This window comes from Scyliorhinus torazame, chromosome 11 (genome assembly GCF_047496885.1).
Source record: "Scyliorhinus torazame isolate Kashiwa2021f chromosome 11, sScyTor2.1, whole genome shotgun sequence".
Taxonomy (NCBI): Eukaryota; Metazoa; Chordata; class Chondrichthyes; order Carcharhiniformes; family Scyliorhinidae; genus Scyliorhinus; species Scyliorhinus torazame.
The window spans coordinates 87,756,773-87,779,845 of record NC_092717.1 but is presented as its reverse complement, the minus strand read 5'-3'; the positions used below and the strand labels follow the sequence as shown (position 1 = coordinate 87,779,845).

At 45.4% G+C, this 23,073-nt stretch overlaps 1 protein-coding gene across 1 annotated transcript; it reads left to right on the top strand.

The window, feature by feature from the left end:
• The first annotated feature begins 462 nt into the window (after window positions 1-462).
• ebag9 (estrogen receptor binding site associated antigen 9) lies at window positions 463-22,348 on the top strand. The gene is made up of 6 exons (XM_072467443.1): window positions 463-729; window positions 9,849-9,927; window positions 19,422-19,583; window positions 19,892-19,999; window positions 20,947-21,038; window positions 21,624-22,348. Exons 1-6 carry the CDS (start codon window positions 635-637, stop codon window positions 21,742-21,744), a joined length of 657 nt encoding a protein of 218 aa, XP_072323544.1. The 5' UTR covers window positions 463-634; the 3' UTR covers window positions 21,745-22,348.
• The last annotated feature ends 725 nt before the right edge of the window (window positions 22,349-23,073 follow it).

Below are 23,073 nucleotides of genomic sequence, written 5' to 3'. Positions count from 1 at the left end.
CCCCCCCCCCGCGCTGTAACCCTGGGTAAAAGCAGATTACTGCGGATGCTGGAATCTGAAACGAAAGAGAAAATGCTGGAAAATCGCAGCAGGTCGGGCAGCATCTGTCGGGAGAGAAAAGAGCTAACGTTTCGAGTCCGATGACTCTTTGTCAAAGCTAATGACTCTTTGTCAAAGCATGTTATCCTGCCCAGTGTGTAACTCCACCCCCACAGTAACCCCACCCCCACTGTAACCCTCCCCAGTGTGTCAACCCACCTGGCTGGAACCCTGCTGTAACCCCGCCCCACATTGTAACCCCGCCCCGCTGTAACCCCTCTCCCGCTGGAATCCCGCCCCCACTGTAACCCCGCCCACGTTGTAACCCTGCCCCCGCTGTAACCCCGCCCAGTGCGTAGCCCCGCCCCCGGGATCGCGCTGCGTACTGACCTTTCCCTCGCGCGCCCTGGGAAGATTGTTTCCGGTTCGGGCCCGGCAGCCTGACTGAGCGCAAGCGCAGTAGTCAGCGACCGGGATTAGGCCGTCTGTGCAGCCCATGTGTGGGCCTAAGCTATTTCCATGGTTTCATTATTGATGTTGTGGTGGTAGAGGTGTGTGGGCTCAGAGAGAGTGAAGCTGCCCAGTGTTGGGCCGTATGATCGTCACCATGGGGATCAGTCAGATCCGATCACTCAGAGTGTGTACATGTTTAGCCTGGCTGCTATCCTTCTTCAAGAGGCTCATCTGCAGGTGAGTCCTGAGGCTCACTGACTGTCCCGGAGTCTGCATTTTGTTAAGCTTAAAATCAACAATTACAATGGAAAATATTTACTCTGTCCGACTGCTTTTTCTCTGTCATGTTTACAGGTTCCCTCTATTTGCTATCGATCAGTGTATTTTTGAGTGATTTGGTTCACCATATTGGTATCTATTTTACTTTTTAAATTACTATTCTTCGCGCGGCCTTCTCAGTTTGCTGGAATCATTTGGCAATGTTAATGTCTTGGCTCCACGTCAATAGATTTTCCGGTGGTCTTCAGTGGGAGGAACAATTTTTGCCTCAGAACGTGGCACCACTATTATTTTTCTTAAAATATTTGGATTAAGGGCGTCCTCCTGCTAAAGTTCAGAAACAAATGCAAATCAGTCTTCTGCTGTCATGTTTGAAAATCCTTATTGAATTTATATTATTTATACTCATTGATGAGCTGAGCAACTAAAATGTTGAGTTCAATAATTCTATCATTAAAAAGGACGACTGAACAGAGATACTTTCATTGTGGTACTTGAATGTTTTTTTTTAGATCCAGTGTCGGTACAGAATCAGACAGGTTTTAAGAACAACATATGTCTCTGATTTGAGAGTGCATATTCTGTGTATCAGTTACCTGGTTAATGTTCTAATCTTCAATGGGTTAGTGTGAAACAGTTGATATCAATCTGAAAATAACAAAGTTGTATGTGGAACCGACTGATTATAAGGAAGAACAAGTTGCATTTAAAAAGCTCCTTTTAATGTAATTAAACATTCCAAGACATTTTACAAGAAATTTATCAGCCAGAATTTGACATTAAAAAACCTATGAGGACAGATGACCAAGAGTCTGGACAAAAGCAGTTTTTACAGAACGTTTTAAAGGAGAAGAGTGAGAGGTAAAGAGGGAATTCCGGAGTTCAGGGCCGAACAGCTGCAAACACACTGCCAATAATGAAACAATTTAAAATATGAGACCTGAATTGGAGCAGCACAGAGATCTTGGAAGGTTGCAGTTTACTTTGGCAATCACACGCTAACGTGTATGATTGTCCACGTAAGAAACTCCTTGTTACTGGTCATGCGTTCTGTGGGTTCTTGCATGGCTGATGAGCCCGATCCTAGAGCCGCATCTTCGACCGCAAACTTGGCAGGTGTTTGCAGGAGGTGGGATCGGTCTTTGACTCCAGATCATGGGTATTCTTTTCCCAATCTCCTTTTTCTGCACTCCTCTTGCCGTTGGCTGTCCCTTCAATCAGGGGGTTCCTCCAAATAGGTCTCTACTGAGCGAGGGTCTCCTAGACATTGATGTCTATGTTGCATTTCTTGAGGTAAGCCTTCAGGTTGTCTTTGAAGAGCTTCCTTTGTCCACTTGTTCGGAAACCTCTTTGAGCTCGGCAAAGAAGATTATCTTTGGCAGTTGGGATTCTTGACATCGTAAGCTCATGGCTGGCAATTGGATGGTCATGGCCTTGAAGCTGGCGCTCTTAGCTCCTGCAAGGACACTGATATTAGTGTGCCTGTCCTCTCAGCTGATGCGAAGAATCCGTCTCTCACAGCGTTAATGGTACCTCTCTAGGGCTTTCAGGTGCCGTTTGTATTTAGTCTAAGTTTCTTAACCATATGGAAGAGTTGGGAGGACCACTGCCTTCGACATGTGGATCTTGGTGTCTGCTCAGATGTTGTGGTCGCCAAAGATTCTTCTTCTTAGGTGTCTGAAGGAGGCACTCATGGATTGGATACGATACTGGAACGATGGCGGCCTTGGAGGAGAAGTAGCTCCCCAGGTATAGGAAATGTTTCACTTTTGGTAGGGTTTCTTCATTGTGATTGGTAAGTTGAATTGGGGTTGGTAAAAGGCTTGAGGTTGAGGCTGAGAACGATTCTTTGGTATGCTTCCACAAAGGTGGCATGGCTTGGAGATTCTCTTCTGAGAGAGTGGAGATGGTGATGTCATCCGCATGCTGAAGTTCCACGAGTGATGTCAGTGTCGTTTTCTTCTTGGATTTCAACTGGTTGAGGTTGAAAAGCTTTCTGCCTATCCTGCAGACGGTGCCCACTCCACTGGGAAGCTTGCTCTTGACAAGTTGAAGGATGATGGCGATGAAGATGGAGAAAAGTGTGGGGCAGTGACATATCCCTACTTGACTCCAGTCTTGGCCTCAAAAGTTTCTGTCTTATTTCTGTTGGTGGGGGCTGTTGCCGACATCTTATTGTGGAAGAGTTGGAGGATGTTGGCCTTTAGCAGTGTCTTCTATAGCACTTCCTGATTGACTGAGTCAAACACCTTGGTCCGCTCATTGAAGGCAATGTAGAGTGGTTGATGTTGCTCCTGGCATTTACCTTGAAGTTGCAGAGCAGTGAAAATCGTGTCCACTGTTCCACGGTTTGGTTAGAAGATACATTAATGACGATTCAGGCAATCACCTTCCTTCCGTATTCCACTATGTCTCCTTTCTTGAAGATGCTGGTGATGATGGCATCCCTGAGGTCGGCAGGAATTTTTTCACTGTCCCAGATTTTCAGCAACAACTAATAGAGATGGCGGGTGATCTCGTCTCCTGCAAGTTTGTAAATCTCTGCTGGAATCCCATCTACTCCTGTGGATTTTCTTCATATGTTTAACGGTGGCTTTGACTTCATCCACACTTGGTGGAAGTCCCAATATGGTCCTTGTTGGGTATTTCCTCACGTACGTCTCATCTCTGGTTGTATAACGGTTTAGGAGTTTTTGGAGTGTTCCCTCTACCGAAGGCCGATGTTGTCTCCCTCTCTCTCAAGAGGGTTCCGTCTTTACTCCGCACCAGTTTGAGGCCTAGGGTATTCGGTCCATATATTGTTTTGATGGCACAGAATAAGCACCGGGGGGGGGCATGCTTATCAGTGAGGAGTTGCAGCTCCTTAGCTTTCTCAGTCCACCATTGGTTCTTGATTGCCTTCATTCTTCCTCCTTAGTTAATTGATGTGCTTCCTCTTTGCCTTGCTGGTTTTGTTGGGTGCGGAGACTGTTCCTCTTCTTGTCGATGAAGTCTTGAATGGTGTGGTCATTCTTGTCGAACCGGTCTTGGTGTTTCCTGGTCTTATAGCCAATGGTTCTTCTCAGCTTGAGATGATGGCTGTCTTCAGCTCTTTCCACTTTTCCTCCACGTCATTAGAATGAATGCTTTGGAGATTTTTGAGAAGTTGTTGGACGTTCACTAGCATGCTTAGCTGTTGAAGCTACTCAACGTTATTTTTTTCTGAGCTGATTCTTCACCTTCCATTGCTTCTGTAGGAGTTTGATGGACATAGAGGAGCGGATGAGCCGGTAGGTCTGTCCAGCAGTCATCTACACTGGTCATCGATTTGGTGATGAGGGCATCCTTTTGGCCTCGGGATCGGGTGTTGATCAAGTTGATCATGTTCCAGTGCTTTGATCCTGGATGTCTCCAGGAAGTCTTAAACTTGTCTTTTTGCCGGAACAGTATGGTAGCGATGACAAGTTGGTGTTCTACGCATTTGACAGCAGAAGAATCCAGTTGGAGTTGCAATTCCCAACTCCTTCCTTTCTGATGGTCCCTTTCCAACCCTGATGTTGAAGTCCCCAAGGAGGATGATAACTTCCTTAGGAACCTTGGAGAGTATGGTGTCCATGGTAGAGTAGAAGACATCTTTGGACTCATCTTGCAGCAAGGGTTGGGGCCTAGGAACTCGTGATCGTTGCCTGCTGGTTCTTGGCAAGTTGTAGACGGAGGGTCATGAAGTACTCGTTGATGCCAACAGGGAATACCATGAGAGTCGATTGACGCGTTCATTCTTGATGGCGAAACCCATTCCATGCGGCCTGCGCCGATCCTCTGATTTTCTTCTCCAGAAGAAGGTGTAACCAACATCATCTTCCCTCAGCTGCCCTTCTCCTGCACTTTGGATCTCTTGCAGGGCAGCGACGTCAATGAAGTGCCTGAGGTCACTGGCAACAAGAGCAGTTTTCCGTTCTGGTCGATTATGTTGCTCATTATCCACTAGGGTTTGCACATTCCAGGTTCCGAAATTCAGTTTAACTTCGATTTTCTGACTGCAGAGATGAGCCTGCGGTTTTCCAGCCAGGTTGGGAATGGAACAAACTATTTTTAGGGCATTTTTTCCGAGCCTTTCCCCATGCGGGGTGAGCAGAGTAGATCCCGAAGAGGGTTTCTCAGTCGTGAAGAAAGCTGCCGAAACACACTCCTATTCCAAATGCGATATGACTGAACCAAACTCCATTGCCTACGTGCTGGCCCGAAGCTCGGGACTTCCAGATCTCACGGTCCTGTTCCTGTCATCTCTCACCAATCGCAGCAGGGCTTGTCTGCGTGGATTGTAGGACTGTACAGATTCAGAGAGGTGAGAACACAAGAGAGATTTTAAAACGAGGATGAGAATTTTAAAATTGAGGCATTGTTGATGATGGGCAAGCAGGATTGGTACAAGTTAGGATACTGCCAACCAAGTTTCAGAGGGTGAAAAATGGAAGGCTGAATAGGAGAATGTTGGGGTAATCAAGTCTCAAGGTAACAAGGCTTGGATGGCGGTTTCGGAGGCAGATCCAGAGTCAGGTAATATGGAAATGAAGATTGGTGGTCTTCGTGATAACATGGGTGGTGTGTTTGGAAGCCAGTTGGATGTTTTGTCTTCTGAGTATGTTGACGTAACACAGAAAATGAGTTTGAAATTGAAAGATTCAAGCTTAGCTAGAGTTGAATATTGGAGTCATAAGTATAACCCTGCGTTTAGCTGATACTTTTGGGGGCCAGATAACTTTCTTGTTGAAGAAATTATACAAATAAGACAGCAGCCATGACCAAGTTGATTGAATATGTTCTGTTCAAGAAGTCAACTTGATAGTCGAATAGCTTTTCCCATTCATAATTCCATGCAGTGTATTAATATGGAATCCGTTCCACATGTATGCAAAGATAAATTTAAGTAGTAGTTTTCTTTGCAATGCAAGACTGGATCTGGCTGTATACTTGTCTGACTTCTTGACATTTCCAATGGTTTCCTGATTGTAAGGGGGGAATTCAGATATCATCTTGTGCATCAGGAGAAATATTCCAATGTACTCAACTTCATATTTGAATTATTTTGTTACGATTGATCTGATAATTATTACAGTTCTGTAAAATACCACACTGCCAAATTTTCATAAACTTCCTCTTATTTTTAAAAATTAATCAAATTTCCATCTGAAAATCTTCTTGCCATGTTAGAACCCAAATTTTCACATTTAATGTTAGAGAAACATCACGTAGTCTAAATGGAACATGCAAAATCGGTGATCCCCTTCAGTTTCTTTGAGATCATGTTTAAATTGTTGTATTATCTGTTTCTGTATCATTTTATGGTTGAGCTATTCTGTAGGTTATTCTGGAGCTGCCAGTGTTGTGAAATTTATCATGATATTGCAGAATTCCATCTCACTAGAGCAACAAAGAACTGCAAATTTGTAAATGTTTTTTTGAAGGTGCCATTTTATTTGGGCTTCTACAGTGGCTGGGGAAGATACATGCAAGCCAGCAAGTGAAACATTACTTCCAACTCACCCATATAGGTTCGCAAAGCCTGAGACTAGTTAACCATTTGTATTTCCAAAGTACTTATTCTCTTGTCACTCACTGCTGTATATTTAGAGATACCACCAAAACCAGCTTTACAAGTGGTGCTGTTGAAGATAAATGCAGCATACCTTGCACCACACCTGCTGTTAGCTTAGAAAAGAAAGGTTGGCAGCACTTGTGTATAATTGTCACGTGTGCTTTGCCTAAAGGTAGGTTCTTGGCTCATTGTCTGCTGATACTTCATTCTTAGCCATTTTCTTGCCAATTTTTAAAAAATCAGTGGTGGTTTGCCATTGCTTCCACCCTCAGGGGCAGGGCAAGGAGGCAAGTCCCAAAGTACCTCAGTTGAACGGGGAATCGAATCCACGCTGAACCATACGCTAGCCAACTGAGCTTAATATGCACATAAAATGATGTTGAGGGCAAATGCAAGTCTAGCTGCCTCATAGTTTCACAGGATTTCCAGCAGTTCTGAGTTTGCTAGATCTTTCATCATTTTAGAGATCTATGTGTATTTAGGTTTACTTTGATCCCAAAACAAGAGGTGGCCAGTGTGTGCTCATGTGTTTCCTCTACAAAGAAGTCTTAAAAATAAATTGAAGATTATCAGAACAGACATCAATAAAACAATATGCCAAACATGATTAATTTTGTGCCACAAGCAAACAAATGCATTTATAAAGGTGGATTAACAGCCTGGAAATTTGCTTAAGTTAGGATTTGGAGCAACTTTAGAGTTGTGTTTTCCTCTTGGAACTTGCACCTCTCGTTCAATCAGCTACACTTTAAAACTTTCAACTGTCTGTATCAACAACAGTGCATTTTTACAGCGCATTTTAAGGTAGAAAGATATGCCAGGTTTTTTGCAAAAGATAATCAGACAAAACCGTGCCAAGTCAGAGAAGGTGATATTGGGATGGGTTGCTAAAAGATTAGTCAAAGAGGTATGTTTCAAGGACTGTCTAAGGAGGAAAGCGAGAAATGAAGCAGTTTACGGAGGGAATTTGGAGCTTGGACAGCTGAAGGCATAGCCACCAATGGGTAGGATGAAACATTGTTAGCAAAGCTAACATTTATTGCCCATCACAAATTATTTTGAGAAGTAGTAGTGGGCCTTATATTTGATACAGCTAACTGGCTATATCAGAGTAATTATTAGATAACCTTGTGTGATACTGGAGTGACTAAGCTAGGCCAGGTTTCTTGTTCTAAAGGATATTTGTTTGTGACAACCTGACAGCTTTATGGTTACCTTACTGATACCGGCTTTTCATTTCCCAATTTGATTAACTCAAGTTCTGAAACCGTGAAGGTGGGATTTGAGCTCTCGCTCTCTGGAATATCAGTCCAGGCCTCTGGATTACTTGTTCAGTAACCACAATACTGCATAAGTGGTTCTCTAATTGGGATCTATAATAGGTATTGCAGGGAATCCATGAAATAATGTGAGTACCGAACACCACATGTGACCAAACTTTGTTCCTGACTAGCTTCCGATCTGTATAGTTTGTGCGTCTACAATATAGGGGGAGGAGGTAGTCTTGTGGTGTTGGCAATGGATGAGTAATCCAGAGACCAGTGGTTACGCTCTGGGGACCTGGGTCTGAATCCCACCAAGGAAGACCATTAAACCATTGTCAGAAAATTGTACATCTTTAGCACCTTACTCCTCCAGTCAGGTAGTTGTAAATTAGTATTGGCAAAATTAGTTAATTAGTATTCTCTGCTGGATTAATTAACTAATCCAGTAAATGATTACAGTAATCCATAAACTCACTAGTTGTTTCTGAGTTACTCATCTCAGAATATTCCGTTTAGTCACACCCCCCTGAGGTGCAAGAGAAATGTTAGTGTTTCTGCTCTGAATGACTGTTGGAAAGATGTATGTAGGTGAAATCAATATCAGACATAGTAGTGAAACCTCCATGGTCAAGTAGCCTGTGCAGGCTTACAAATGAAGAATGTTCACTTGAGACAAAATTTTTAGTGATAAGCTGGTATCTGTGAAATAAGGCACGATTTTATAATTCTGTGTATAATCTGGAGCAACTGCTGCAATCCACATGGTGTTATTGGGTAGGCAATTACAAGATTTTGACCCAGCAATGATGAAGTTATGTTGCTGTAGAAACTTGAAGGGGAATTTGGAGGTGATGGTTCTTTCATGTACCTGCTGCTCTTGCTCTTCTCGATAATGGAGATCATGGGCTTAGGGAGTGCTCCTGAAGCAGCCGTATGGATAATATAGTATGGACTGCATTCCTGGTAAAATGATCATGGGCGATTGTTTAAACTGATGGATGGTGTACCAACAAAGTAGACTCCTTTCTCCTGGTTGGTGTCAAGCTTGTGTGTTGCAACTGTACTAATCCAAGCAAGTGGAGAGTATTCTATCACACTTCTGACTTGCACCTTGAAGATGGTCGAGAGGCTTTGGAGGGTGAGGAGGTGAGCCTTTGCTGCAGAATATCTCGCCTCTGACTTGCTCCATCACCCATGGCAATTATGTGACTGTTCCAGTTGAGTCTCTGGTCAATAATTATCCAAGGATATTGATAGTGGCGGATTTGGCAATGGGAATGTCATTTAATATTATGGGGACATGGTTACATTCTCACTTCTTGGTCATTGCGGTTACATTCTCACTTCTTGGTCATTGCGGTTACATTCTCACTTCTTGGTCATTGCTTGGCAATTCAGTGGTGTGAATGTTGAGATGTGGATTGGCGAGAAAATTGGCAAGGGGAAAAGATGAGTAATTTACAGATAGGTAAATTGGCAGTTTATTCAGGAGTCCGTTTTAAACCACTCATTGCATGCCTGGTTATTGAAAACCAAGATTGGTGTAAGCATCCTTTTATCTGATCAAGGTGAAGGATGAATCTCCAAAATTGAAACAGGAACAGTTGAACTTGCAATCGTACTTCGGATACAAATTAACAGTTAAACATTTTGAAGCCTGAAGAGATTAATGTCTGTAGATGCCTCTGTTGTTAAAAACTTCTGTGAATATTTTAATTTTGCACCAGTTTCTCCTGGAGGTAATATTCATGGTCACTGACATAGCCAGTTCCCTTGTTTGAAGCAGAAAAATGCTTCCTGTTTCAGCTGGATCACTGGTACTGTGACACCATTTTGTAATTGAGGCCTGTGCTTGATACTTGGAAGAAACTCTGCTTTAAGCAAGCAGCTTGTTTGAATGGATAGCAGTTGGACTGAACGTTGGGCCATTTCTCAGTTTTTACTTGCAGCTAAAATATTAAACATTTTAAACTGACTTGTGATGCTTGAGATTAAAGTTCATAGGTTTTCTTTACTCCTTTGAAATTTCAGTTTAGTAATTGACTTATGCGATTAGGTTGTACGAGCCAAAAATCCTTGGAGATCGCCTTCGTGTGATGTTGATGAATCCCAGTAGCTATCTTCTAGATCTTTTGAAAAACAACTGCACAGTCTTTGAAATTATTTTAATGAATTACTTAAGAATATAAAATATGACACATTGAGGATGCTAATGCTGCATTATTCTTTTCCTCAAGGTCTGGAAGGGGTAGGAAGTTGAGTGGAGATCAAATAACCTTACCGACAACGATTGATTATCCATCTGTTCCTAAGCAGGTACACATTTTCACCATCAAGTACACAGTCATATTTTTATTGAGTGTTTTATTTTGCTGTCATTGAGTGTTTGGCAGTTTGAAATAAATTATGTTTGTCATTCCACAGCGGTTATTAATTGTTGTAGTTTTAATTTTAAAAGTTTGCAATTAAATCTGCTTTCAAGCTGCACTTGAAACTTTGTTAGTGACCAGGATTGTTTTATATTGACAGGGTGATGTATTGGGAAAAAAGCCTGTACTTCCGGCTAGGTGCTTTGTTCTTATTTGTTAATGGGATGTAGGCCTCATTGATAAGCCAACATTTCTTGCCAATCCAATTGTCTTCGAGAAGATGGTGCTGAGCTGCCTTAGCTGCACCCACAGTGCTGATAGGTAGGAAGCTTCAGGGTTTGCACCCCAGAATAATGAAGCAATGGTGGTATATTTCCAACTCAGAATAGTATGTGGCTTGGAGGGGAACTTGCAGGTGACAACGTTCCCATGTGCCTACTGTCCTTATTCCAAGCAGTGGAGATTATGGTTTTTGAGAAGACTGTTGAAGAAACCTTGGTGAGTTGCTTCTTGCCGATGGTATTACCTGTTAGTAGAGTGCGTCAGTGTTGAAGTAAAAGAATACTTAAGGCAATTGATGGTGTACCAATCAAATGGGCTGCTTTGTCCTGGATAGTGCTGAGCTTCTTGAGTGTTGTTTGAGCCGCACTCATCCAGGCAAGTAGAAGTTATTTTGTCACACTGCTAACTTGCGCCTTGTAGATGGTGAACAGGCTTTAGGGAGTCAGAAGGTGAGTTGCTTAGCACAGAATACCCCAGTCTCTGACCTGTTCTTACAGCCTCCATATTTATGTGGTAGGTCATGTAGAGTTTCTTGTCAGTGGTAATTCTCAGGTTGTTGATGGTGTGGGATTCAGTGTTGGAAATCCCTTGAATGTCATGGGGAGATAATTACACTCTCCTGGTGGAGATGCTCACTGCCTGGCACTTGTGTGCTGAACATATTGCTTGCCACTTATCACCCAAAGCTTAAATGTTGGCCTGGTCTTGCTGCATGCGACCAGTGACAGCTTTATTATCTGAGGAGTTGCAAATGGACCTGTCAGCAAACATTCCTACTTCTAATTTTGTGATAGAGGGAAGGTCATTGATGTGGCTGAAGATGGTTGAGCCGAAGACACTGGCTAAGTGTCTTCCACCTCTTTTCATTATCCAGATGCCCTAAACATGGCACACAAGTGGGTGGCAGCACGTGTGAGATTGGCCCAACTCGTGTTTCTCAATTCAGTTTCTTTATATTTTTAGTCCATGGACGTCTGGTTGCGGCTATGCGGAGCTAAGTCGCACGTTCGGCAGCTCCCGCCAGAAATTGACTTTTGGGCTCATTTTAGGGCCCCCAGCGGAATTTGTTCGACGGTTCCCAGTGTGGGAAGGTGACAGTAACATTTCCCCGGCACTGTATGGATTGGACCAGGAGTGGAGCGGTGAAAAAAGTAGTTTTGGAGCAGCGAAAAGTGCGAGGGAGGAAAACCAAGATGGTGGCGGGTGGAGACCAGGCAGCGTGGGCGCAGTGGGCGCAGGAAGAGCAGGAGTTTCTCCAGCGCTGCTTCACGGAATTGAAGGCAGAGCTGTTGGAGCTGATGAAGGCTTCGATAGACGAGCTGCTCGAGACCCAGAAGGCCCAAGGGGCGGCGATCGGGGAGGTGCGACAAAAGGCCTCGGAGGACGAGGACGAGATCTTGGGCCTGGCGGTAAAGGTAGAAGTGCATGAGGCGATGCATAAGAACTGGCAGGAGAAGTTCGAGGACATGGAGAATCGGTCGAGGAGGAAGAACCTGCAGATTCTGGGTCTCCCGGAGGGAGTGGAGGGGTCGGATGTTGGAGCATACGTGGTCACGATGCTGAACACGTTGATGGGCGCGGGGGCCTTCCGGAGGCCCCTGGAGCTGGGGGGGGGCCCACCGAGTCCTGGCGAGGAGGCCCAAGCTCAACGAGCAGCCGCGGGCGGTGCTGGTGCTGTTCCACCGCTTCGTGGACAAGGAGTGTGTCCTAAGGTGGGCAAAGAAGGAGCGGAGCAGCAGGTGGGAGAATGCAGAGATCCGGATATACCAGGACTGGAGCGCGGAGGTGGCCAAGAAGAGGGCCGAGTACAATCGGGCTAAGGTGGCTCTGCATCGGAAGGGAGTGAAATTTGGATGTTGCAGCCGCCGCGACTGTGGGTCACTTTCAAGGACCGCCACCACTACTTCGAGACGCCGGAGGAGGCTTGGACCTTTATCCAGGCCGAAAGGTTGGACTCTGATTGAGGGTCGGTTGCGAGGGGATGTCGAGAGGGGATTAATGTGATTGTTGTGTTTTGGAGGGATTTTCTGTTCTGCTTGGTACTGTTTCTTTTTGGGTGCTGGGTGGGGTAGGGTGAAATTGTTCATAGTGGGGGCTTGGTGAGAGTTTGGGCGTCGGTGGTTGGAAGAGGGGGCCCCATTGGTGGTGGGCAGGGGAGAGGGGAGGCCCGAGGTGGGGGAGCTGGGGTCAGGCCGCGAAAGGGAGCTGCGCCAGAGGGGGCGGGGCCGGCTTGGTGGAAAGCATCGGCTTTTCCCCACGCTAGGGAAGGAAGGGGGCGGGGTCGGGGGGGTGCTGGAGAGGAGCGCCCGCTGATTGACAGGAAGGGGGGGAGATTTTCACATTGGGAGGGTCGTTAGAGTGGCGGGAGCGGCCGGGGTCAGCATGAGTCAGCTGACTTACGGGAGTGTTATGGGGGGAGCAGCGCAGCTACGGGGGGACCTAGCTGGGGGAGAGGAGAGCGGGGGCAGGGGGGGAGGAGAAACTGGGTTGCTGCTGCATTGACCAAAGGGGAGCTGGAGCCTGAAGAGAGAGTCGGGGCGGGGGTCTGCCGCTGGGGGAACGGAGAGCACAGGAGGCGCGGGCACATGGCTGGCCTAGAAAAGAAGATGGCTAGTCGGCGGGGTGGGGGGGGGGGCGGGGTGAGGTGGGCAGCCCCCAGATCCGGATGATAACTTGGAATGTGAGAGGCCTGAACGGGCCGGTCAAGAGGGCCCGTGTGTTTGCGCACCTGAAGGGACTGAAGGCAGATGTGGTCATGTCCCAGGAGACGTATTTGAGGGTGGCAGACCAGGTTAGGCTGAGAAAGGGGTGGGTAGGGCAGGTTTTCCATTCGGGGTTGGACGCAAAGAATCGAGGGGTGCCGATTTTGGTGGGAAAGCGGGTGTCATTTGAGGCGCTGAGCATCGTGGCAGACAATGGAGGTAGGTACGTGATGGTGAGTGGTAAGTTGCAGGGGGTGCGGGTGGTCTTGGTGCGTGTTTATGCCCCGAATTGGGACGATGCCGGATTTATGCGGCGCATGTTGGGCCGGATTCCGGACCTGGAGACAGGGAGCTTGATAATGGGGGGGGGAACTTTAATACGGTATAGGATCTAGCATTGGACCGCTCTAGGTCCAGGACGGGTAAGAGGCCGGTGGCGGCCAAGGTGTTGAGAGGGTTTATGGACCAGATGGGAGGAGTAGACCCATGAAGGTTTGTTCGGCTGGGGGCCAGGGAATTCTCTTTCTTTTCCCACGTCCATAACGCCTACTCCCGGATTGACTTCTTCGTTTTGAGCGAGGGCGCTGATCCCGAGGGTGGAGGACACTGAGTATTCGGCCATAGCGATTTCAGACCATGCCCTGCACTGGGTGGAGCTCGAGCTAGGGGATGAGAGGGACCAGCACCCGCTGTGGTGCCTGGAGGTGGGTTTGCTGGCAGATGAGGTGAGCGGGCAGATCCAGGGGTGCATTGAAAGATATCTAGAGGTGAACGATAATGGGGAGGTGCAGGTAGGGGTGGTCTGGGAGGTGCTGAAGGCGGTGATTAGGGGAGAGCTAATCTCCACTAGGGCCCACAAGGAGGGGAAGGAGAGGAGAGAGAGGGAGAGGTTGGCGGGGGAGATTTTAAGGGTAGATAGGAGGTATGCAGAGGTTCCCGAGGAGGGACTACTCAAGGAGCGACGAAACCTCCAGGTCGAGTTCGACCCGTTGACTACCAAGGAGGCGGAGGTGCAGTGGAGGAAGGCGCAAGGGATGAATACTGGGAGAAGGCTAGCCAGATGCTGGCACACCAGCTTCGGAGGCGGGAGGCGGCGAGGGAGATTGGGGGAGTTAGGGATAATGTGGGGAGCACGGTGCGGAGGGCGGTGGGAATAAATGGGGTATTTAGAGACTTCTATGAGGGGCTGTATAGGTCTGAGCCCCCGACGGAGGAGGGGGGGATGTGTCGTTTTCTGGACCGGCTGAGGTTCCCGAGGGTAGAGGAGGGGCAGGTGGCGGGGCTTGGTGCACCAGTAGGACTGGAGGAGCTGACTAAGGGGCTGGGGAGTATGCAGGCGGGGAAGGCACCGGGCCCAGATGGGTTCCTGGTGGAATTTTACAGGAAGTATATGGACCTGCTGGGCCCGCTACTAGTGAGGACTTTCAATGAGGCGAGCGAGGAGGGGGGGGGGGGGGGGGGGGTCCTACCCCCGATGATGTCCAGGGCGCTGATCTCGTTGATCTTGAAGCGGGACAAGGACCCTTTACAGTGTGGGTCGTATAGGCCAATCTCGCTCCTCAAAGTGGATGCGAAGCTGTTAGCGAAGGTGTTGGCTACCAGAATTGAGGACTGTGTCCCGGGGGTGATCCACGAGGACCAGACGGGTTTCGTGAAGGGAAGGCAGCTAAACACCAATGGGCGGAGGCTCCTAATTGTAATCATGATGCCTGCAGTGGAGGGGGAAGCAGAGATAGTGGCGACTATGGATGCGGAGAAGGCCTTCGAGGGTGGCGTGGGGGTACCTGTGGGAAGTGTTGAGGAGGTTCGGGGAGGGGTTCGTTAGTTGGGTTAGGTTACTGTACGAAGCCCCGGTGGCGAGTGTGGCCACAAATCGGAGGAGGTCGGAATACTTTTGGCTGTACCAGGAGACGAGGCAGGGGTGCCCTCTGTCCCCCCTGCTATTTGCGTTGGCAATTGAGCCTTTGGCGATGGCTTTGAGGGAGTCCAGGAACTGGAGGGGGCTGGTGCGGCGGGGGGGGGGGGGGGGAAGAGGAACACCGGGTTTTGTTGTATGCCCATGACCTGTTACTGTATGTGGTGGACCCAGTGGGGGGGATGCCAGAGGTGATGCGGATCCTCGGGGAGTTTGAAGACTTTTCCGGGTTTAAGCTCAACATGGGGAATAGTGAGCTATTCGTGATACACCCAGGAGACCACGGAATGGGGATAGACGAGCTTCCACTGAAGAAGGCGGAGGGGAGTTTTCGGTACCTAGGGATTCAGGTGCCCAGGAGCTGAGGGGCTCTACACAAGCTCAACTTGACGAGGCTGGTGGTGCAGATGGAGGAGGAGTTTAAAAGGTGGGAAATGCTGCCGCTCTCCCTGGCGGGTAGGGTAGTCGGTGAAGATGACGGTGCTCCAGAGGTTCATTTTTATATTCCAGTGCCTCCCCATACTGATCCCTAAGGCCTTTTTTAAGCGGGTCAGCAGGAGCATCATGGGGTTTGTATGGGCGAAAAAGACCCCGAGGGTGAGAAGGGTGTTTCTGGAACGGAGCAGGGACAGAGGAAGGCTAGCGTTGCCTAATCTGTGTGGGTACTACTGGGCTGCCAATGTGGTGATGATACGCGAGTGGGTAATGGAGGGGGAGGGGGCGGCGTGGAAGAGGCTGGAGATGGCGTCCTGTGTGGGCACGAGCCTGAGAGCGCCGGTGACGGCGCCGCTGCCGCTCCCGCCGACAAGGTACACCGTGAGTCCAGTGGTGGCGGCGACCCTCAAAATTTGGGGGCAGTGGAGACGCCACAGGGGGGAGGCAGAGGCTTTGGTGTGGTCCCTGATCCGAGAGAACCATCAGTTTGTCCCGGGGAGAATGGATGGGGGGTCCCTGAGCTGGCACCGGGCAGGTATTAGAAGGATGGGGACCTGTTTATAGATGGGACGTTTGTGAGCCTTGGGGTGTTGGAGGAACAATTCGGTCTCTTTTCCCCCCCCCCCCCGGAAATGCCTTCAGGTAAGGGCGTTTGTAAGACGGCAGGTGAGGGAATTCCCGCTGCTGCCAGCACGTAGGATCCAGGATAGGGTGCTCTCGAGGGTGTGGGTTGGAGAAGGCAAGGTCTCGGCGATCTACCAGGAGATGCAGGAGGAGGAGGAGGCCTCGGTGGAGGAGCTGAAAGGTAAATGGGAGGAGGAGCTGGGGGAGGAGATAGACGAGGGTACATGGGCGGACACCCTGGGTACGGTAAATTCTTCCTCCTCTTGTGCCAGGCTTAGCCTGATACAATTTAAGGTTCTGCACAGGGCGCACATGACTGGGGCAAGGCTGAGTCGATTTTTTGGAGTAGAGGACAGGTGTGTGAGGTGTTCGGGGAGCCCAGCAAATCACGCCCACATGTTCTGGGCGTGCCCAGCGCTGGATGGGTTCTGGAGGGGCATATATTAGTTACATAGAATGTATGTAAAGAGTACAGTTTGTATTTGGTCAACAAGTCTGTGCTTGTCTGTTTACACCACACAAGTCACCTCCTTTCCAATTTATCTCAAATAGGTCGGGTGTAGAGAATCAGGCAGCAATTATGTGTTGAGTTATTTACAGTGCACTATAATGTGAGACAGTGTGTGTCATAAAAGCTTGCATTTTATGGTTTTCTCAGTGACACTAATTAGGATCCTTTGTTTCTCAGACTCATAAATGGGAAGTCGAAGCAGCCAGTGGGAAATAACTGTGTGTATATTTGAACCCACACAAAAAATATATTAAATACCTATTGAGATTGTTTTATTTTCTTTACCCATTGGTGTAATCTGTCAGCTGAACATTTGAAAGTGGCACAGAAGATAATATTGATGAGGGCGAAATTGAGAACGGTTTCCCCTGGAGACACCTCATGATTTTTATTTTTCCATGAACTTATTCCATATCCACCTATATGGACTCTCATATGGGTTAGTTTGGCATGCCACCTGACACCAACATTGACCTAGGATGGATCCTTACTTTAACTGAAAGTTGGACTTCCTCACTTGTAGTAATGTTTCATTTGGCGGGCATTCCAGAGCCAAATGGTATTTTCCTAGTCTGCATGTATTCTTCAAATGCTAGAACAGTCGCACTCTCGGCCTGCACTTCGGCTTCCGTTGCTTGTGCCGATTCTCTCACAGAGCTGCCACTGTACTCCACAAAGTTGAAGTATATTTCACAAGCCACTGGTTATGCTGAGACAACTTCGAAACAAAATCATAAGAATAAGATGCTGTCATTTTATACAAGTATAAGCACTTAAAGATGCAATATTATGCTGGAAGATGCCAAATATACAATTGGATTAGCTACAGGGGTAGAGCAACAGTCAAGAACCCACGGAAAATGTAGTTATGTAGTGAGAATGCCAGTTAACACTCTAATTTTAACCACTAAATAATATTTTTCTTTTGGTTTATTGAACAAGTTGAAAAGGCTTTATGCACTGTCACAACCTGGTTGGTAGATAATAAGATGCATAATCCCAAGATCTTATCAAGACCCACGTTTGGTGCTGTTTGTTTCTGACATTTTGTTCAAAATACTTTTTTTTAATTGATTTTTTTTATGAATGGCGGAACTCCAAGGTTAAGAGCTTATAGTTTGGTTTTCAAGACTGGATCTCACGCAAACTAATTGGTTGCTGGTGGAAAAATTATCTTTTATGGCATTGCACAAAACTAGTAGTTGCAATTTTTTTTCATTACCGGATTTTGTTGTAAAGGGCGCACTTGTAAGGCAGCAGCTTGGTTTAAAAAAAACTGCATAATATATTGACAGAAAGCAGAACTACACTTAAAAGCATCTTACATTCAGCACTGATTCTGCACCTGTGCATGTACAGGAAGTGCAACCCCCCCCCCCCCCCCCCACCCAGTATAGCAGCACAAACAAACACAACCTTCTCTGAAATCATCTGCAGGTGGGCCTCGCAAGCATGAACAGACACTTCTGGTTGAAGGGTTATCAAATGTTTTTCAGAGGATAAATATAGTGTCTTGATTGTGCTAATGTGATGGGGAATTCTGGTAGCTAACATCAGTGATGCAAAGTTCCCTCTGTAACCTAATTTCAAGTCTTGGTTATTCAATTTATTCTCTGTTTGGTTTGCTCCAGGCAGAGAGGTCACCATTGCCTGGTGTTTAATTCCCAGTGGCTCTTATCTCTCCCAGCTGTTACTGGTCAGAGACCTGCTGTGTTGGAACCCCATAACTTAAAATTTCTCCATGCCAACTTCTCTCTTGGCAGCTCCTTTAGCTGTTGCTTGTCCAGCAGATCGATCTTATCGAGGGGATAATTTCAAACTTTGCAGATGACTCCCACTTGGAAATGTAGTAGACAATGCAGAGAGGAGTTACAAACTTCAGGAAGTAATTGATAAGACACCTGGCAGCTGAAATTTAACAGAAATCTGAAGTGATTGGATTAAGAGGCAACCAAATCATTTAGGACTGAGCTGAGGAGGGATGTCTTCACTCAGAGGGTGGTGAATTTTTGGAATTTTCTATCCCAGAGGGTTGTGAAGGTTCAGTCACAGAGCATGTTCAGGTCAAAGGCTAGGAACCCTACGATGAGTAACTCGCCTCCTGACCCCTCAAAGCTGTCACCCATCTACAAGGCACAAGTCAGGAGTGTAATGGAATACTCTCCACTTGCCTGGTTGAGTGCAACTCCAACAACACTCAAGAAGCTTGACACCATCCAGGACAAAGCAGCCCGCTTGATTGCTCTCCCTTCCACAAACATTCAAACCCTCCACCACTGACGAACAGTGGCAGCCTTGTGTACCATCTACAGGATGCACTGCAGTAACTGACCAAGGTTCCTTCGACAGCACCTTCCAAATCCACGACCACTACCATCTAGAAAGACAAGAGCAGCAGATACCTGGGAACCCCACCATCTGGAGGTTCCCCCCCAAGTCACACTCCACCCTGACTTGGAAATACATCGTCGCTGCTTCACTGTCGCTGGGGCAAAATCCAGGAACTCCCCTCCCTACCAGTACAGTGGGTGTACCTACACCTGAAGGACTGCAGCTGTTCAAGAAGGCAACTCACCATCATCTTCTGAAGGGAAACCAGGGATGGGCAATAAATGCTGGCCTAAAGCGATAAATTTCTGAATTGAAGACCCCAAAACCAAGGGGATGGTGCACTAAAATGGCATTGAGGTAGAAGTGCAGCCATGATCTAGTTAAATGGTAGAGCAGGCTGGAAGGATTGAATGGCCTGCTCTTCCTATTTCCTATGTTTCTATGATATATTTTGGTAGGAAGCTTGGAATGAATGAACAATGTGAACTAAATGCAAACATTTTAAAGGGTAAACAGGAATAGAGACGCCCCGGAGGTGTTTATGGGTACAAGTTGACAAAGCACAAAATATTGCTTGTTTGATAATATGCAGGTTGCTCATTTGGTGATCATAATAAACATATATTTTCTTTTTCTCCAAGGCTGAGGTAGAAGAATGGAGTTCCTGGGATGAAGATGGTCCAACCAGTATTAAGATTGAAGGGGGCAATGGTAATCTCACAACACAACAGAATGGTACTGGAGAGACTGAAGAACCTGATTACTTCAAAGACATGACACCAACCATACGAAAACCTCAAAAGGTATTTACCATTAACGATCTTCAAATTACACTACATAATGAAAAATATTTATTGCAGGCAGTTTAAACTCTTATTTTTGCTGAGAAAAATATTGCAGCAAATGTTCATCATTTAAATGTTTCCTTTTTACTGTTAATATTAAATTATCCAGAATAGCTTAATATTTAAAAAAATTTGCAGCTGAGGATTGCTCCAAATTATAATTTGAATATGTACCACTTTTCATTGTAAAATTTTTAAATTCTAGCTTAAATACAATAAGCCCGTGTTTGAAAATGTAATAAATCTTTTTTTTTATTATTTCATAGATTGTTATTAAGAAAAAAGAACCATTACATTTTGGAGTACAAGATGCCAGCATGGGATTTTCCAGTAGACTAGCAGCTACACAGGACATCCCATTCAATCAGCCATCAGTAAGTATTTTAATGACCTGCATTTAGTTTTGTTTCCAATGACTCCCACAAAAATAGCGTTGGAGAAACTGACTGATCAGGGCTAGGCTTCATAGTGTTGGCCAATAGAATTTTTATTGCAGAATTAAAATTCATGGTTATCTAGAACAAGGTCATTCTAATTGGCTGTCACTTAGAATATTGTAGAATTGCTCTTGATCTATATTGAATGCTTGCCCACTGCTGTTCCCTAATTGAGAAAGCAAAATTATTGGGACTGGGGTTGAAGCTGACATTTAATGGTTATTAAATGATCCAAATTTTGGATTATAGGAGATAGAACATTATAATTTGAAGGGTGGAATCACATTCTTTTAAAGTGCTAAAGCCTATAATTCAGTACTTTCACAATTTGCTGATTAAATCTGCTTCACATTCTCTCCCCATCTTAAGAATAGGTGGGGGTAATACAGTCTATATTACCCAGTAAAGTTAGTATGGGTTTCGATACCAATTCTCCCAATATCTCAGCTTTGTTTCCTTGGTCTTATAGTCTCCAAAAGGTACTGTAATTACACTTCAAAGTTAATCAGTTGACTGTGACGTGTTTCGGGATTCACTGTGGACATGAAAGACATGGACGATTATTTTGTATATTCTTGGGATTTGAGCATCACTGGCAAGGCCAACATTTATTGCCCACCCCAATTGCCCTTGAGAAGGTGGTGAGCCGCTTTCTTGAGATGCTGCAAGCCACTGATGTAGGTATATCTACCATACTGTTGGGGAGGGAGTTCCAGGAGTTTAACCCAGCGATATATTTCTTTTTACTTATCCACAATTCAGAAATGTCTAAATTTAAAACCGTAAAGAAAACTTCATTTTGAAGGTGCAATTTTTAAAGGCGGATATTGCTGTATTGTGTTATAGTTTTAATTATAGGAAATATTACTCTTGTCCTTTTGCAGCCGGAACTGGGAGATTTTGAAACTTGGCAGGAAAACACAAACGCCTGGGAAGAAGAGGGCGATGCCACCTGGGAGGCAGAAGAAGTGCTGAGGTGCTTAATTTTAGCTTTGTTATTGGCACCGGAATAAGTTGGGTGTAATGAATTACAATTATGTTTTGTTTTGATACCCTAACTAAAGTGCATTAAATCACAATGTGCACTTATATAATGCCTTTGACATCAGAAAATGTCTCAGTGGACATCGAGCTAAAGAAGGAGATATTGGATGGGTGACGGCTACCAATGCTGGGGCAAAAGGAATGAGAGATGCACTAAGGCCAGAGTCTGAGGAACACGAGTTTAAAAGTCACATTCTTTTGTCATCAAATCTCTGAAAACCTTAAATGTTCATATTTTGTTCTTGAAATTTTAATTCTGCATTTGAGATGCCCAGTTTAAGCACCAGCATAGAGGGCCACTGTGAAGTAATCCCATAGAGTACTATACCATTGGTGTTGCTATGAAAGTTTACCCTTTGTTTTTTTCATCAACTTATTTTTCAAAGTTACTTGTCAGTTGAACCATGTATTAGTTTTGCTCTTTCTGCAAATAAAATGCTGAACAATGTTCTGTATACAAATATCATTTATTGCTCCCTTTTTCCTTCAACATTTCCTATTTTTCCCTGCCCTTCAGGCAGCAGAGGCTTGCAGAGAGGGAGAAGAGGTCAGCTGAACAACAAAGGAAGAAGATGGAGAAGGATGCACAGAGATTACTGAGAAAAGAACAGAACAAAATTGCTGTAAAACTTACATAACTGTGAGTGATATGTGGACCTGTCACTGTCAGCGGAAGATGTTACCCTCCCATGGAAACGATGACCAGTATACTTTGGTGAAGAATGTTTTTATAAGTGATTTCTACTGATGTGCATTTGACCAATGGGCATGCATTTTAGCTCAAGTCACCATCCGATCCTCGGAAATCTTCATGGATTACTGGAAATCATTGGGATAGATGCAAGATTTTACAATATATATACATTTTGTTCTCAGCTATCCAATCAGTGCATTGTTAAGTGCAGTACTTCACTGCCCCAGTTCCTGAACATACTAGTAAATTATTTACTGGAGTTCTTTTCTGATTCTCCGGATTGACTATAGGAATATTTGTGGCTTGATGGACATAATTTATCTGCTGTGTGTAAAGTATCTTTTATTTGAAATTATATTTAATCATAAATATGTGTTGGCCTGTTCATTTGTCTGTCTGGATTTGACGGTTACCCACCTGTCCTGTTATGCCAGACACTTTAATATTACCAACAAAATCAATGAATTATCAGAACATGAGAGTTTGTGCTGTATATATTCCTTTCAACAGGTTACTGAGAGAACAATAAATATCTTAAAAAATCAAAATGCATTTGTACATATCTGATAGACTGTCTGCTCTGGGGTAATTGGCAGCAGCTGGATAGCGGACTGTTACTGAAGCTCATTTTTAAAATATTCATGGCTTTGCATTCTGGAAAGTAGCATTTCAGTCGTGATTACTGTGCAAATTTGAAGGCAGGAAGCAATGGAAAACATAACAAGCTTGGTGTGTGTGTCTATATTCATAATCACCTTTGTCAGAGCACTGCAGCATTTGAAATTTTATGAAATTTGCAGTTCTGCAGCATTTGCCATATTTTGTCGTTTGGACACCAAATCAGTTTGGATTTAATTTTTCTTAATCTGTTTTTCATGTTTCTCTTAACTATAAAATGACATGAATGATGCCTTGAGTGAAATTGTCGATCGGAAATGAAGATGGTTGTTCTGCTGTAAGTTGACACCTATTTTATAGTCTTATAATTTACACAATTAAGAGCAGACTATTTTAATATTGCCTGAAATGAGGCTAACGTTCTGCCTAATTCTACAGTCAGAAAGGAATCTAGCTTGCTTTGTTTTGTATACTATATGCTCTACTGCTATCAGTGTTCACCTGTTTTGAAATGTTCTAATGAAAAGGTGCTTATTGTACAGCTAAAATTAATTAACTCGCAGTGAGCATCTAACTTTTCATAATTTAGGTGCATCCTACTTTTGGCCCATTTTCCAAAGTGATACTACACTTCCAAGACTTGATCTACTTCAAC